The 16431-nt window shown below is 42.8% G+C and overlaps 1 protein-coding gene across 5 annotated transcripts in view; it reads left to right on the forward strand.

The window, feature by feature from the left end:
* Positions 1-16431, forward strand: part of ZFYVE26 (zinc finger FYVE-type containing 26) — a 70592-nt gene that overhangs the window by 33130 nt on the left and 21031 nt on the right. For all 5 annotated transcript variants that reach the window (XM_048854061.2, XM_048854059.2, XM_048854062.2 and 2 more), the window contains 7 exons: positions 1057-1796; positions 1970-2166; positions 2891-2995; positions 3518-3640; positions 5677-5853; positions 12103-12349; positions 13425-13523. In XM_048854061.2, the coding sequence (XP_048710018.2) occupies positions 1057-1796; positions 1970-2166; positions 2891-2995; positions 3518-3640; positions 5677-5853; positions 12103-12349; positions 13425-13523 (1688 nt within the window). The remainder of the gene's footprint in view (positions 1-1056; positions 1797-1969; positions 2167-2890; positions 2996-3517; positions 3641-5676; positions 5854-12102; positions 12350-13424; positions 13524-16431) is intronic.

The raw sequence follows: 16431 nt of genomic DNA on the forward strand, positions 1-16431 counted from the left end.
ACCAGAAAGCCCTCTTGTTGTAGGCCCTACGTTGGGCCTTTATCAAAGAGAGTTGATATTCTGTGCTTAGCAAGTTTCTGTAGTCTGGCTAAATTACATATTCCATCCCATTCGTTTCCTGGCAGACCCCATTAATTGAGCTGTAATGAGATCGCAGTACATTTGTTCTAGGTAGGTAGTCACTGGGTCCTGACCTCCGCAGACTGGCCAGGATGGCAGTGCTGCAGCTGCTAGAGCTGGGAACTTTGCTTTGTTCTCAAATTCCTCCTCTCCCCCCTCCTCCCCCTCCCCCCCCCCCCCGGAATGGAATCCACTAGCTCCAGAAAGGCTGTGCCCAGCACTTTGGTGTGGGGGAGGCTGATATGACTCTGTCAGCAGGATCCTAGGGGATCCTTCTCAGTCTCCCTCCAAAAACAGAGGAATAAATGCAGGGTTTAGTTACAGAGTGGGATGGATTGTCAGGCTATTCATTTTAATGGCTTTATCTGCAGGAAACTTACAGTTCACAGAAATATAGGCAATGGAAAGGAGCTGAGGAAATGGATAGTATGGGCCCATCTGCTTCTTAATGATACTCCCTGTTTGATGTCCTAGAGAGAGGTGGAAAACACCCAGTGTCTCCATTGTCACCCTTTACTGGGGGACGTTCCTTCCTTACTACAAATTTGGAGCGAAATATACTGTTGTAAGGTTATACATAGGATTAGGTGCATAATCCTGGTGATTCTCATTCACACGCAGCTGTTGCAAAGGATATTAAGCCTGACTTGGGAGTGCCTTTTTTTTTTTAATTAATAAGGTAGATGCTCACTTTCAGGCCATGTTGCCTATTGGTAAGAGCAGAGAAATAGCTGCTGGGACTCTTCAGAGCTCTGCTGCTTGAATCTAAGTGATGTTCGGCAATACACAACCTCTGTGTGTCATTTTCCCCTGTTAAAGGGGATAGTACATACCTCGGAGGACTGTTAATGTTTGTAATACTTCTTGAGATCCTGTATAAGTGCAAGGTAATATGCACGTGCACCTGCTAAATTGGTGCTGTTTTCACTCCTCCAGGCTCTCTTCACTGTTGGCAAAAGAAGAGTTGAACTTAAATGTGCAGCAAGTTATCATTAACTGTTGTTGTGAGCCACTGTCCTTGTGCAGTACCAGGCAAAGCAGCCAGACCAGGTCTCTTTTGACTAACATCAGCAGCCTAGCACATCTTCATGCCTACCATTGTTTGCCAGATGTTGAGATACCTATCCACAATCCAGCTATGGACTCTGAGGAGGATTCTACTCAGCCGTCTTCCTCCCTGGCTGACTTGAACCAGCACTCACTCACTGCCTCTTCCCTGGCCTTCCTGAAGTGTCAGTCAAAGCTAATGGCCACTGTGGCATGTCTCTGTGCATCCAAGATACAGAAGGTCCCCAAACCAAGCCTGTCATGGATGGAATTTCGGGGCAAGAGGGAGGTCCCCTTGGGCCTGGAGCAGATTTCCAAAGAGTGTGAGACATTACTGAAGGAGTTCTTGATACTGGAGAATTTTCTTCTCACCATGTCTGAGCCACTTCAGGATCCCCAGGAGGAGGGTAGTGGTTTGGTTAGTGGCCTCTGTGGCAAACCGTACATGTCGCTTGTCCTCTTGGGCTTGCATTCTGCCATGGCTGTCGAGGTATTAATGGAAGTCTTTGAGCAAGCGCTCGCTGCAAAGGACTGGCCCAGAGCCCTGACGGTCTTGGACCTGTACAGTCAGGATATGGAGGAGCTGACCAGCGTGAGGGATGCTGTGCTGAGCTGTGCAACAGCTGACGGTAAAGGGAATAAGTTTTCTTTATAGTGTACGATCTCAGATAGGGATTGGAAATTGGGGACTGATCTGGTGATCTGTGGGCAGATTCAAAGAATGGAAATTCTTTTCTCTCCTCTCCCTGTTTCCCCAAAGCATAGAAGCTGGGCTTCATGCTGGTAGCTTTTCTTTTCACAGATAAGGATGGTTGGCAGTATCTGTTCCCAGTGAAGGATGCAATGTTGAGAAGTAGATTGGCCCTGCACTGCGTGGACAGGTGGCCCCTTGAGGCTTGTCTGGAAATCCTAGCTTACTGCATCTGTGATCCTGGCATAACTGAAGAACTGAAGTCTGATCTGCAGAGCAAAACAGGAGAACTGCAGGTTTATCAAAAGGTACAAAAGCCATTTTATTAAGTAACTAGGTATGGAGTATATTTGCCTAAATACTTCTTTAACCCTTGGTTCTCTTTGGCACATAAAACATCCTCCCCAAGCCCTTATCCAAAATTTAAATCTCGTCCACTTTCTGAAAGTGCTGAAATGTCAGGTTAACTCTCTCCTTCCCTCATCCATAATTTTTCCTTTCCAGTTGCCTCTGTACTTTTCTTCCAGAGAAGACTGGAGACAAAAGCGCAAAAAAATCCAAAGAACTTGAGTCCATTCTTTCAGGGTCTCTTTTTCCTCCAACCTGCACAGAGGCAGCAATCACTGGAAACTTTCCAAGAGAACTTATTCTTGTTTGAATTTTCAACCCCAGTTTTACAAGCCTAAGTAGTTGAGGAATCCAGATTCTTGCCTGCTTATCCAGTAGGTTTGGCCTATTCATAGCATAACTGGTGCTGCGTTGTCTCTTGGAACTCTATCAGCAATCTCTTCAGACAGATATATGTTAATGGGTTTAGGCCTCTGTGATATAATCTTTTCATCTAGTCCTCTTGAAATTGAAGTGCATCACCTAGGATTCCCAGACCCTTTCTATTATGATAAATGTAGTTTCCTGGCTTGGGCTAACTCCTGATGCAACCAGTTCAGCTATCTGCCTGGGCCTGGTGATGGGTCTGAAGAAATATTGTTCAATACAATCATTCATAGAAACTCTAACATTTTATTTTATTAGATTTTGAATTTGCAAGATGTCCCAACGTGGAATGACTGGCAAGACCTGAAAGAAGCCTGCATTGATGATCCCCAGGCCATCATGAGTGTTATTCTGGAGGCAAAGGTATGGCATCTTACATGGCTTTTGTGTTTAAAAATTAGAAAATGGTGGCACTACTACATTTTGTTAAGCAATGTTTATAGATGCTTGTTTCAACAGAGTTCACAGGGCAAGAAAAAAACCTCTTAATAAATTGTGTATTGCAGAAGCTAATAGGAATCCTTGTTTAATGTCAGGATTTAAATGAAAACCAAGCACCCCCATAGTTTTGTCCTAATTTTATTCCCATACATAACCCATTTCTTCCATTCTACCTCAGTAATCCGACAAGGAGTGACTCTCTTAGGTGACCTGTATGTAAGTAACATGCTGTCCTTACCAAAGAGAGGCAAAGCTAGGTGAGTTTTTCTAAATGCTTGGAAGAATAAGCAGCATGCAGTGAGTGTCCAACCATGGAGTTGTAACTATTTCTTGCTGGTGGAAAGAGTACTGTAAGTCTACTGAGCTGACCTTGAAATGTTAATCAGAGCGTGGGCAAGAATAGCCATAATGAAGGGAGTTGTTGTTTGCCTTCCTTCTCCTTAGGATTATGAGTTGTGTGAAGAATGGGGTCACTTATACCCTGTCCCAAAAGAACACTTGATCAGTCTTCACCAGGAGCACCTCCTGCACTTGCTGGAAATGGGAGACACTGAAAAGGCTTTGCAGGTAACCAGAGGGCTGTTTTTGCCTTGCTATCTTCAAAGGGTAGGTTGCTGGTAAACAAGGGTACCCAAATGCTGCTATTGCAGCCCTAAGTTAGGTTACTTGCTGGAAGCCTTGGCTGCATAAATGTAGATTGCAGCTGAACTCATTGTTACAAAGAGTCAACCTGTACAGACGACAGGTCTCAACACGCAATACTGCCAGGCCACTTTGATCGAAGTGGAATGTTGTCTGCAGAGACCTTTAGTCTTGTCCTCTACACTGAGGTTTAGACAACTTTCACACATTGTGGACCAACAGTATTGCCAAGCCCAAGCATTCGAAAAACATGACAGACCACAAACATTTTTAAACTAATCTCGTGAATCATGACACTTCAAAAATAACACATTTTAGGTTCTTATTTGCTAGATAGTTAGGTTTCAAGTCTTTAGGGGTCACCTTTTCTGTCTCTTCTCTTTAACCACGAGGACAACAATTTTTTTTTTCCTAAATGAAAGCTAAGATTCTGAAGTTGGGGCTTCAAGAAAAACACTAAATACCATAAGACTTGTCTACATGGGGCACATTTGGTCCCTATGCTGCATTTTGGCAACTCGTTTTAAAGAACACTTTTGATGGCCACTAGGGCTTGGCCTACACTACAGAGTTAGGTCCATGTAAGGCAGCTTATGTCAACCTAATTATGTTCGAGTACGTGGGCAGAAGCAAGGCTGTAGTATGTAAGTGCCCTACTACACAGACATTAAAAACTCCACCTCCACGAGAGGCGTCAGTGTAGTCAGGGTGACACAGTGTCTGTGTAGACACTGTTTAACTTATATTGGCTGTTGGCTGTCATTCTTGACAATTTCACAGCTACAGTTTGGAGCTATGAAATTGACGAGGAAGCTGGGCAGTCATCCCAGGGCAGGTGTGGGGCTCCAGCTAGAGCCTGGTTGCCCCCCGGGTTTCCCGCTACCAGCCGAGCTGCATGTGCCCTGCTCCCCACTATAAGCTCGGAGCTGCTTGGACTCTGGGTTCGTAGCTCCCTGTTGGGAGCCCAGGGGACAAAGCCGGGCTTCCAGCGATGGGGAGCCAAGAGCCCAGGTTCTCAGCCCCCCCCCCTTAATCTGTGGAAGCGCTCCTGGTAAGTATACACGCCACCAACAGAAGGAGGGTAGTGTGGACATGAAATGCTGCAGTGATTACTGCAGTGATTCTAAGTCGACTTAACATACACTGACTTAAGTTTCTAGTGCAGACATGCCCTAGGTCCTAGCAAAACCTTCTTCTTTTGCTAGTGTTCTGGTTCGTGTGTGTGTGTGTGTGTGTGTTAATAAAGCAAGCTTCTTTTAAAGGATACTATGAGGCCCAGATTTTAAGTTCTATGGGGAAAAAAGGATTTTGCAAAATCTTAATAACAAAAACGTTTTCATGGCTTTTTTTAATGAATATGCGTGGTTTCTTGGTTTGGATTCAACGTTAGAAACTATAATGGAACATTCTTGTGCTGCTAGTGCAGAAGAACCAGGAAGTGAAACTGACCAATCTGGTTTCATTGCTGCCTTGACTTAATGAAGTGTGAAAGCAAAATTCTTTTGGGTTGAATAATCATGGGAGTGTTGTTTTCGTAACACACAGAGAGAGTGAAATTAAGTGTCCTCTTACAGAGAACTTTAGAGTCCTTACATATTAACAAAAGGGTCTTCTTGATGATTCAGTATTTAACTCTTTATTCTTGGTCTTCTATATTTCACTTCCTGTTAATTTAATTTAACTTGCTATACATCTGTTTATTTTTAATTGTTAGGAACCTGTCCTTGATCATAGATCATTAAGTTGGGGGCAGTTAGGCAGTGCAGTGATATGCACATAGAGGTGACTAAAACACCGTCATGTACTTTACGAGGTTGTTGCAGTTTAGATAAAATGCCTGAAAGACTAGTGTAGGGGGAAGTAGCCTGTTCCATCCAAGGTAAATGGACTAGCTGAGCTAAGGGGCCTTTCCCTGCCATGTAATCAGGATCGTCTGCATATTTTTCTCTTGGCTTTTGTAGCTCTTAGAAAGAATAGAAGACTCTGATATGCGCCTTGTGATAAGCGAACAGTCTCTTGACAAGCATCCCAGCTTGGCAGCCTCTCACTTCCTAGCCAATTATCTCACTACCCACTTCTACAAGTACCTGACAGCTACACGCCATAACGAAATCCAGGCTCTCTACATGGGATCAAAGGTGAGCAAAGCCATAGAATCCCAGCTGCTTCACTACATTCTGCATTTACAGTAATACATACTAATTCTACAAGCACTCGGCGGTAGACCTGAGAGGAGAATTCTGCAGTACCAGTGGGAGACCCAGGTACCAATTCTCAGTATTTATCTGAACCAAGTGTATAAACTGGAGGTGAGAGGAGGAGGAGGCCAAAATTGTATACGCTGAATTTTGGGGCTTTTGGGGCTTCCAGGATCATCAGAGCAGCCTTGGGACTCTATGGGCTATTGAAAGCAGAGAATAGTCAGCACAGGATGGGAAGGGGGATTCCACAGGATTGGAAAAAGGGCAAATATAGTGCCCATCTATAAAAAGGGAAATAAGGAGGACCAGGGGAATTTCAGACCAGTCAGTTTAACTTCAGTACTCGGAAAGATAATGGAGCAAATAATTAAGCAATCAATTTGCAAACACCCAGAAGATAATAAGGTGATAAGTAACAGTCAGCATGGAATTGTCAAGAACAAATCATGTCAAACCAATCTAGTAGCTCTCTTTGACAGAGTAACCAGCCTTGTGGATAGGGAGGAAGCAGTAGATGTGGTATATCTTGACTTTAGTAAGGCTTTTGATACTGTCTCGCATGCCTTTCTCATAAACAAACTAGGGAAATACAGCCTAGATGGAGCTACTATAGGGTGGATGAATAAGTGGTTGGAAAACCATTCCCAGAGAGTAGTTATCAGTGGTTCACAGTCAAGCTGGAAGGGCATATCAAGTGGGGTCCCACAGGGATCAATTCTGGTCTGCTTCTGTTCCATATCTTCATCAGTGATTTAGATAATGGCATAGAGAGTACACTTAAAAAGGTTTACAGACAAAACCAAGTGTGTGTATGGGGGAGAGGGCGGGGGGTTTGCAAGTGCTTTGGAGGATAGGATTAAAATTCAAAATGATCTGGACAAACTGGAGAAATGGTCTGAAGTAAATAGGATGAAATTCAATAAGGACAAATGCAGAGTACTTCACTTAGGAAGGAACCAGGGTGGATTTGATTTAAATCACTAGTCAGGAAGTCTCGATTTAATCATAGATTTCTACATAAAAGTGCATTCTTGTTGGTTCTTATAACCTTAATACATATTCTTCACAACTCAGAGATAGATGTAGGTTTCATTTTTAGAAGGTACACACTATACATTTTTAAGTGATTTATTTTGAAAACTTTTCAGATTAGATTTACAGCTATATCAGAAAATGAATGATTGTTTGGTTATTTTATTTACCAAAGGTAATTGAAGCAGATATTTATGAAGTCATTGGGAGGTGAACTATCTTCAATTCAACAGGTTAATCATAATATTTGGAGGATTTTCTTGCCATGCTGTATTAGGAGGAGACCATCACCAGACTGACATTTAAATTGTTTTATTTAACTAAAACAACAATGTTATGTATTCTGGATTTTTTTCTTCAACAGCAAATGTATAATAATTTAACAAAACAAGAATATGAATATTTAAATTTAGTTAAACATTCAAGTTTTTTAAAATCAGATTTGTTTTCGTTAAAATTGTTTTTAACTAAAATAGTTAAATGAAATAGTCTATTTAATTTTTTGTTTTTTAAATATGTCAGCCAGGTCAACATGAGAAACTTAAAATATTGGCTTCTGCCGCTAACTCAATCGTCTTTACCTTAATTTTCCTCTTTGTTCATAATCTGGAAAAGAAAAACAAGCTTTCCTGCTTTTTCAGGTTCCAAATGATTTCTCAATTTGGAATGAATTAGTCCAAAGGAAGAAAATATTCTTTCTACACTGGCAGAAAAAGCTACTTCTCTTAAAAGTGAGATTATCACGTCAACAGTCCCAGAATCCAAGTGCTTAAGTGATTTACACCAGTGATTTTCATTAAAACATCATCAGCAAACATATATTTCTTGAATAGTTCACCTTATCTCTGAAGTTTATTGTAGTTGGAATTATGGAGGGATGATTGCTGGATGTCCATGTCCTAGCCAACTCCTCTTCTTCAGCAGTTAAGGTTTGACCCTGGTATTGAGTATTGAGAATATTTGCAAGAAAATGAGCTGGAGATAGTGCTTGTCCCATTCGTTTTTTTTAATGCTTGTAATTTAACTCTGTCATTGCATATTTCTCTTTTTAAGATCTCACTCAGTTCCTTCCAAATTTCAACAGCGTAGCAATAAAACAGCTATTTCCCTGCATTGTGTTCAAGGCTACAGAAACAGGCTTCAGGGTACTCAGCATATGTTCACCATTTCTCTTAAGCCCAACGTTGAGAACTTTGGCTATGACAGTGCCATCTATTTTTTTTTCACGATTTTGTTCACAAACTGTCGTCAGATTAGGCCAGTTCTTGATACAGTGCTCAAAACAGTCCACTGCTGAGTTCCATCGCACATCTTGTGGGAGAGTTAGCTTGGTTCCCCCCACTTTTTTCAGAGCAGCTCTTGCAAAGTGGTTGTTACAGAAGTATTTTGCAATTTCAACAACATTAGCCTTTATTTCTGGAACGCTGAAGTCTTTGGCTAGGAGGTGCATCAAATGAGCACTGCAACCCTATGTTGTTAGCTTGGGACACTCCTCGCTCTCTTCTAAATTTCTTCTCATCTTGGATAAATTTGCAGCATTGTCTGTGACCAAGCTGCGTACTAGACATTTGAATTTTTTTTCAGTGTGTTATAGCTTTTACTGCTACTTGTAAGTATTCTGCTGTGTGTGCATTTCCTGATGTATCAATTGTTTCTGTAAGGAAGATATTCCCTTCTTCTGTTGTGACACAAGCACATACAACAGGATCATTGTGGACATTGCTCCACCCATCAAGACTCAGGTTAACAATTTTACTGTCTAGACCTTTTGCACACTGCTCAATTTCTCTTTCATACACTTTATCCGGCAATTTGTCTGCAACATCTGCTCTGTTGCGTGGACTGTATCCTGGTCTTAATAACTGAACCATGTTAATGAAGTATGGGTTCTCAATCATACGGAAAAAAAAGTTTGTTGCATAAACAAACCAGGTGATTTTTTCATCAATTACCTCTTTTTGTAATCTGCTGGTTCTTATCACAAACTTATCTACGGTTGTTTCTGGATGATGGAGATTTTTTTCTTTTCTTTTTGCTATAGGTGATACAGTGTGGCTATGTGACCTACATGATGTGACTGAAATACTATAATTGACAGTTAGCTCTGAAACTATAGAAAATGATGGTGATCTTGAAGGTGGATAGTCTTCAGAATCCTGTATATTGAGGATGGATTCTCCTAAACAAAATAAGTCAATTCAGTTATTTATTATTACCATACTGCTCATTTAGTATTACTCATTGCATTCACTGACACTCAGTACTACTTTAAAGGTCAAATTGGAAAAGGAAGATCTGCCTGTTTCAGCTATTTATTTTTTATCACAGCTGCATCTAAAATGATAGTACCGCAGGGTAACAACTATATTTTTTGCTCAAACATGAGAATTTAAGAATAGTCCAGAAGGAAGGCAGGCAATCCTTAAGAAAGAAGTATGAAATACAAAAGTTTACCAACCTGAAGATCCTGCATGTTCAGACATGTTCCTTTCATCATCTTCAACGCAGCGTCCTCCTGAGAAGGAACACTTCTCATGATGTTGTTTCATTCGGGCAACCAGGCCTTGCATTTCTTTGTTGCACTGTTTGCATTTTGCATGCATGCCTGTCTTACCCGCAGGTAGAGGAACTTCATTAAAATATTCCCAAACTGGGTCTCTTTTATGGCCTGCTGCCATTATGGGTTTTCCCTTCTAGTGAGAGAATGGTATGGTAGATCTCAAATCAATGAAGGATACACTCAGAGACCTCAAGACTTCTGGAATATGCTGCTCAAACAGTTTCACTTTTGTTTCTACTGCCTGTCCCTCCCTTCTCACATTTATCTCCAGACTTCTTCTCCTTGTCCAGATCTATTCTGCCCCCAACAATCTTTCTATTCATTGAACTTTTTGAAACTTTGCACTTTTAGAGAGTGTAAGGGATTGACTCTGTGTACACAAATTTGCAGATGGACAATAGGGTTGAGGTCTGTTATTTCCCACCTCTATATATTTATTTATTTATTTATTTTAAAACATTTTCGCTGTTAACAAGCATGTTATCTCTGGAGACACAAATCCACAGTTTGAGAACTGCAAAACTAAGCATCTCTGATGGTATCTTCTAGACTGAGCACTGAGTCCGATTGGGTATAGAAAAATTAATCTAAATCTATACAAAAGCCCCTGGAACCCCATAAGATTGGGTCCCTAATCATGAACTATTGGAACATATTTACAAAACTTTTCATGAATATATTGCCTCATACTATAGAATTAGAATTTATAATCCTTTTTCCATGATAAGATATCTTTGAACTATAATATATATAAATATAATATCTTAATTAAAAAGTATTTTTAGATAGTTTTTTTCCCTCAAAAAGCATTTTATCAAAAAAAAATCTGTTTTAAATAAAAAAATCAATTTTTTTTAAATTTTATTTTAAAAAAACATTGATTTTTATCCACTGTGGAAGGAATCGTCAATTGCACATACAAAATGGGAAATGACTGCCTAGGATGGAGTACTGCAGAAAAAAATCTGAGGGTCATAGTGGATTCACAAGCTAAATATGAGTCAAAAGTGTAACACTGTTGCAAAAAAAAAAAAAGCAAACCTCGTTCTGAGATGTATTAGCAGGAGTGTTGTAAGCAAGACACACGAAGTAATTCTTCCGCTGTACTCCAAACTGATTGGGCATCAAATGGTGGAGTCCAGTTCTGGGTGCCACATTTCAGGAAAGATGTGGACAAATTGGAGAAAATCCAGAGAAGTGCAACAAAAATGATTAAAGGTCTAGAAAACATTACCTATGAGGGAAGATTGAAAAAATTGGGTTTGTTTAGTCTGGAGAAGACTGAGAGGGGACATAACAGTTTTCAAGTACAGAAAAGGTTGTTACAAGTAGGAGGGAGAAAAATTGTTTTTCTTAACCTCTGGGGATAGGGCAAGAAGCAATAGGCTTAAATTGCAGCAGACGGTTGAGGTTGGACATTTAGGAAAAACTTCCTTACTGGTGGTTAAGCACTGGAATAAATTGCCTAGGGAGATTGTGGAATCTCCATTACTGGAGATTTTTAAGAGCAAGTTAGACAAACACCTGTCAGGGACGGTCTAGATAATACTTAGTCCTACCATAAGTGCAGGGGATTGGACTAGATGACCTGTCAAGGTCCCTTCCAGTCCTATGATTCCTCCTTGCCTTGGGAGAGGGAATGAATCCCAAGCTGGTTCTTGGATAGAAGTAGAAAATACAATAGCTGTTTGATGCACTCTGAGCAATAACACTGCTATCTGTATAATATATAGCACATATATGGTGTCTTTCATTTTGAGGCTCTCCAGATGCCTTCCAGATGTGGGCAGTATTATTCCAATATTTGGATGGGAGAACGGAGGTGCAGAGAGAGCAGCTGCCTTTACAGAAGTCACACCAAATCCATGACAGAGCTGGGACTAGAACTTGGGTCTCCTGATTTTTGCCCTCCCTTGCTCTGGCCAGTGTGTCCCTTGCTCTTGCCACTATGCTCCACTTTAAGCAGATATTTAAGCAAACTGAATGGATTGAAGTCTCATTTATAACTCTGCCCTGTAACATTACCAGTATCATACCTGCTTCAGTGCTCCCTAAAATAACTGGTGCATGGTGCAATACTCTTCTGTTACCTAGCTTACCTGGTATATTGGAAAATGGCTATAGTAAGTGGCCATTCTTGAGGAAAGTACTATTTGCTGTCTCCATTTTATCCTATGATGAGTGTAATGGAACCGAGCAGCAAAAAATATTAAGGATTGGGTTAATTGTTGTTTTTGCCTGCTGTCTATTCTAGTGGGAGAACAATATTCTGCCTTTCTGTAACTCCTCTCTCCTGACAATCGTAAAGCATTTTACAAATGCTAATTACATACCTACTTCACAGGGAGGTTATGATATTTCATTATACAGATAGGGAAACAAACTCTCTTGCCTCAAGAGGTTTGCCCAAGGTTAATAGCAAGTCTGAGGCAGAGCCAGGAATAGGACCCAGGCTCTCAGGTATAGTCTTTAACCTCTCAATATCGCTTCCTCCCCCATATAGATCATTCTGTTGGGAGCTTTTTGGATGTAGCTAATCCTTTGATTCTGGCTATGTGATAATGGTTGGTCTCTGTCTCCTTCCTGTGTCCAAGGTGTTGCTGACTCTTCCTGAGCCCTACCGTGCTAGCTACTCCCACCTGTCCTCCAGGCCTCTGCTCATGCTGGAGCAGCTGCTCATGAACATGAAGGTAGATTGGGCAGCCGTGGCCGTGCAGACGCTGCACCAGCTCTTGGTTGGGCAGGAGATTGGCTTCACTGTGGAAGACATGGATGCTTTGCTCTCCAAGTATTCAGAGAGAGCCCTTCACTTCCCCTACTCATTAAAAGAGAAGAGATCAGGTGACTGCATTTCAGAATTTTCCCTTCTACCAGGAAAGGCAGGGGCAGAGGCTACATTGTTGTCAGTTACCCTTAAGAGCACCCTACCCCATTTTACTGCAGGGTTTTATACAACCAGATATCCCCTCCTAGTTCCAGCAGAGGGTATATTATTTGAGAAGTCCTCCTCTTTTCACCACACCATGTGTTTTCAAAAGACTAGTGGCCCAAATAGTCTTAATTTTCACCTGCTGCTTTTTTCAGGGCCCTTTTCCTTTTACCATTTAATCTCATCCCTTTCAATGTAAATTCATTGATGGACTTAATATATAATAGGGGCTTCAATAGCATCTTGCCCAAAAACAAACAGGAGTTTGTTGTGTGGATCTAAATGGATAAAGTCTTTAAGACTTGACCCCTGTTTGTACTCTCTGCAAATCCCCCCGAGTATGGGGGCAGTTCTGTATGATTGGTTGTCTCTGCCTCAAGAGGTCTGGGACTGGAACAGCAGAGAGTGCTGCAGATCAAAGGAGGTGCATCAGCAGAGCTGTGCATGAGAAGCCTGCACAGCATTTGCTTGCATTATGCCTCCCTCTAATGGTTGAGCTTGTTTAATAAAACATGCATCTTTTTCTTGTTCCAGTCAGTTGCTTGCAGGAGATCAAGTCTGACACTCTAATATTAGTATGTGTGTTTACCCTGCCAGGGAGTTAGATACTTCCTCTTTGCTTTGACCATCCTGTTCCAGTGGAGGGGAACCAAAGTCAGATTAACAGTGTTGTTATATCTGTCACAAGTGTGGTATTCTAGCAGAGAGTTGCAGCATCTGTCCCATTATTCCTGTGTCTTTCACAATTGTCCTGTCCCGAGATAGGGAGTCTCTCTCTCTCTCTGTTTAGGTCTCTGAGCAGTAAGACCTGTGTGTGTAGTTTGCATGCTGTAGAGTTAGTTAATTTGTGGGCTAATCTGCATGAAAGATGTAGTTAATCCCGTGTGGACTAACCCTTTTTTGCACACTGCTGTGAAGGGGTTATGCTAATCTTCCTGCTGGCAGATGAATGGATGACCAATATTTTATCTATTTCCTTTGCCCTAGATTCTGTGATTCGCATCCAAGAGAGTCTCAATCAGGTATCTGAGTCAGATACCTCGTCTAAATCAGGATCAGCAGAACTGTCTCCTGCCAGTTTTCCTGGTAAGGAAAAGGTCTAATGGTCATACTGTTTCTGGTCCTCTTCTTACTCCTTCTCAACCTCATACTCTGCCCTAATCCTGCATCCCACCCCTCTCTTTAAAATAACAGTAGTTACACACTCTGTTCAAATTCAGCACAGGTGAGTAATAATCTATCACTGTTTGGAGGTCTAGGAAACATGAGTTTGTAGGGAGAGGGTCTCAGTTTGGTTCTTAGCGGATAGGTGTCCACATCACAAAAACCACCAACACAATTGGCACTAACTGTCCCCTTTCCAGCAGTCTTGGCAGAGAGGCCAACGGCTGAATGGGCCATGGAGACTGAACTTCCCTTTTGCTCCTGAAGTTTTTCCCGCCATGTCAGGGTGAAAGCAAATGGGCAGATGGTGGGTATAGGATAAGCTTATGCTGTCAACACTTCTGAAGTATCTGCTCTGTGACTAAACAGGATTTCAAACTCCAAGGCTGTCACCTTGGCACTCTTCATTGTTTGTTTGGGAGATCAAGCAGAGAACCTCAATCTGGATCCCTTGTTTTGCCCCTCTGACCTTTCCCCATTCCCTATTTTTTCATTCTTTATCCTCTGTAACTAATTGTTTTCTAGGATCAGAGGCCCCTCCCCTCTCCTGAGGGGCAGGTCTTCAGTTGTCTTAGTGGGCTCTGATCACTGGTCTAGAACTCTCATATCCTGGCACTTATTAGCGAAAGCAAAATAATTATTTAAAACAAAGCAAACCTTCTGAAAAGTATATGCAGCTAGAAATAAAATGTACTTAGTTCACCATCACATCAGCCCTGAGTGACATTGAAGAGTATATGATCACACCTTCAAAGGTAGGCATTGCAATCTGATACTGAATCTGTGCTCCCAAGGCATGACTGGCAGGAATTCCCAGCACTAGAGTTCTAAAGGCATTGGTTGACCTGTCTCCTTAGAGGGTGGCATGCTTTGCTGTAGCTAGTTATCAGTGTTCATAATCAATCTGGAAGTGCATGTCAAGCGGTATCCAGCAGGGATCTGTCCTGGGTTGGGTTCTATTCAATATTTTCATAAATTATTTGGATAATGGCATAGAGAATACACTTAGAAATTCTGCAGACAATACCAAGCTGGGAGGAATTGCAAGCGCTTTGGAGGACCAGATTAGAATCAAAATGATCTGGACAAACTGGAGAAATGGTCTGAAATAAATAGGATGAAATTCGGTAAGGATAAATACAAAGTACTACACTTAGGAGGGAATAATCAGTTGCACAGATACAAAATGGGAAATGGCTGCCTAGGAAGAAGTACTGCAGAAAAGGATCTGGAAGTTTATAGTGGATCACAAACTAACTATGAGTCAACAATGTAATAGAGTTGCAAAAAAGTGACCAATTTTCAAGTACATGAAAGGTTGTTATAAAGAGAAGAGTGACAAATTGTTCTTAACTACTGAGGACAGGACAAGAAGTAAGGGGCTTAAATTGCAGCAAGGGAGATTTAGGTTAGACATTAGGAAAATCTTCCTAACTGTCAGGGTGGTTAAGCACTGGAACACATTGCCTAGGGAGGTTGTGCAACCTCCATCATTGCAGGCTTTTAAGAAGAGATACACAAACAACTGTCGGGGATGGTCTAGGTCAGGGGCGGGCAAACTTTTTTGGCCTGAGGGCCGCATCAGGTTTCAGAAATTGTATGGAAGGCTGGTTAGGGGTGGCTGTGCCTCCCCAAACAGCCAGGCATGGCCCGGCTCCCACCCCCCTATCTGACCCCCCCCCTCCCACCCCCACTTCTTGCCCCCTGACGGTCCCCCTGGGACTCCTGCCCCATCCACCCCTCCTGCTCTCTGTCCCCTGACCGCCCTGGACCCCCTGCCCCTAACTGCCCCCTCCCACCTTATCCAACCCTTTCCCCTTCCTGACTGCCCCCCTTGGGACCCCTGCCCCATCCAACCACCCTTTCTCCCTGACTTCCCCTGGACCCCCCCATCCCTAACTGCCCCATCCAACCCCCTTCTCCTTCCTGACTGCCCCCCCAGGACCCCTGCCCTATCCAACCACCCCTTCTCCTTGTCCCCTGATCACCCCCAGAACCTCCACCCCGACTGCTCCCCCGGAACCCCTGCCCCCATTCAACCCCCCGGTTCTCCGCCCTCTGACCGCCCTGACCCCTATCCACACCCCTGGCCCCTGCCCACCCCCCGAACTCCCCCGCCCTCTATCCAACCCCCACCCCCTTACCGCGCTGCCTGGAGCACTGGTGGCTGGCTGGAGCCAGCCATGCACTGCGCAGCACAGCACCGGGTCAGGCTGGGCTCTGCGGCTGCGCTGCCCCAGGAGCTCACAGCCCCGCCACCGAGAGCACACCGGCAGCACGGCGAGGTGAGGCTGCAGGGGAGGGGCCGGGGACTAGCCTCCTGGGCCAGGAGCTCAGGGGCTGGGCAGAACAGTCCCGTGGTCCATGGTTTGCCCACCTCTGATCTAGGTTATACTTAATCCTGCCTCAGTGCTGGAAACTGAATTAGGTGACTTATCAAGATCCAGTCCTATGTTTCTGTGACTCTGAAAGTTGATAGAGGAGCTCTCCACAATGGCTGCTGCTCTTGCTGCATTTCTGCTCTTTCTTTTCAGCTGCGTAGATAACTCTTTTTCCTTTGTGAATGATTCTTTTCCTGACTGCCTCCTTTTCCTGACGGTCCTTTTATTTAAATCAACAAAAATCTCAAGGTATTTTTGGTGTTAAGTCCAACCCACCTTGCATACATCACCCAACCTTAGGTTTTAAATTTCTATTTGGTTACATCCCTACACTAGTCATACTCTGTTTCAGAAGGCTTGAGAAGCAGCCCCAAGTTATGTGATATAAGGGGCCCAAGTCCATACTCAAAAGTGCATCCAGAATTGCATGTGCAGATCAGGAAATTGCC

This window comes from Caretta caretta, chromosome 6 (assembly GCF_965140235.1).
Source record: "Caretta caretta isolate rCarCar2 chromosome 6, rCarCar1.hap1, whole genome shotgun sequence".
Classification (NCBI taxonomy): Eukaryota; Metazoa; Chordata; order Testudines; family Cheloniidae; genus Caretta; species Caretta caretta.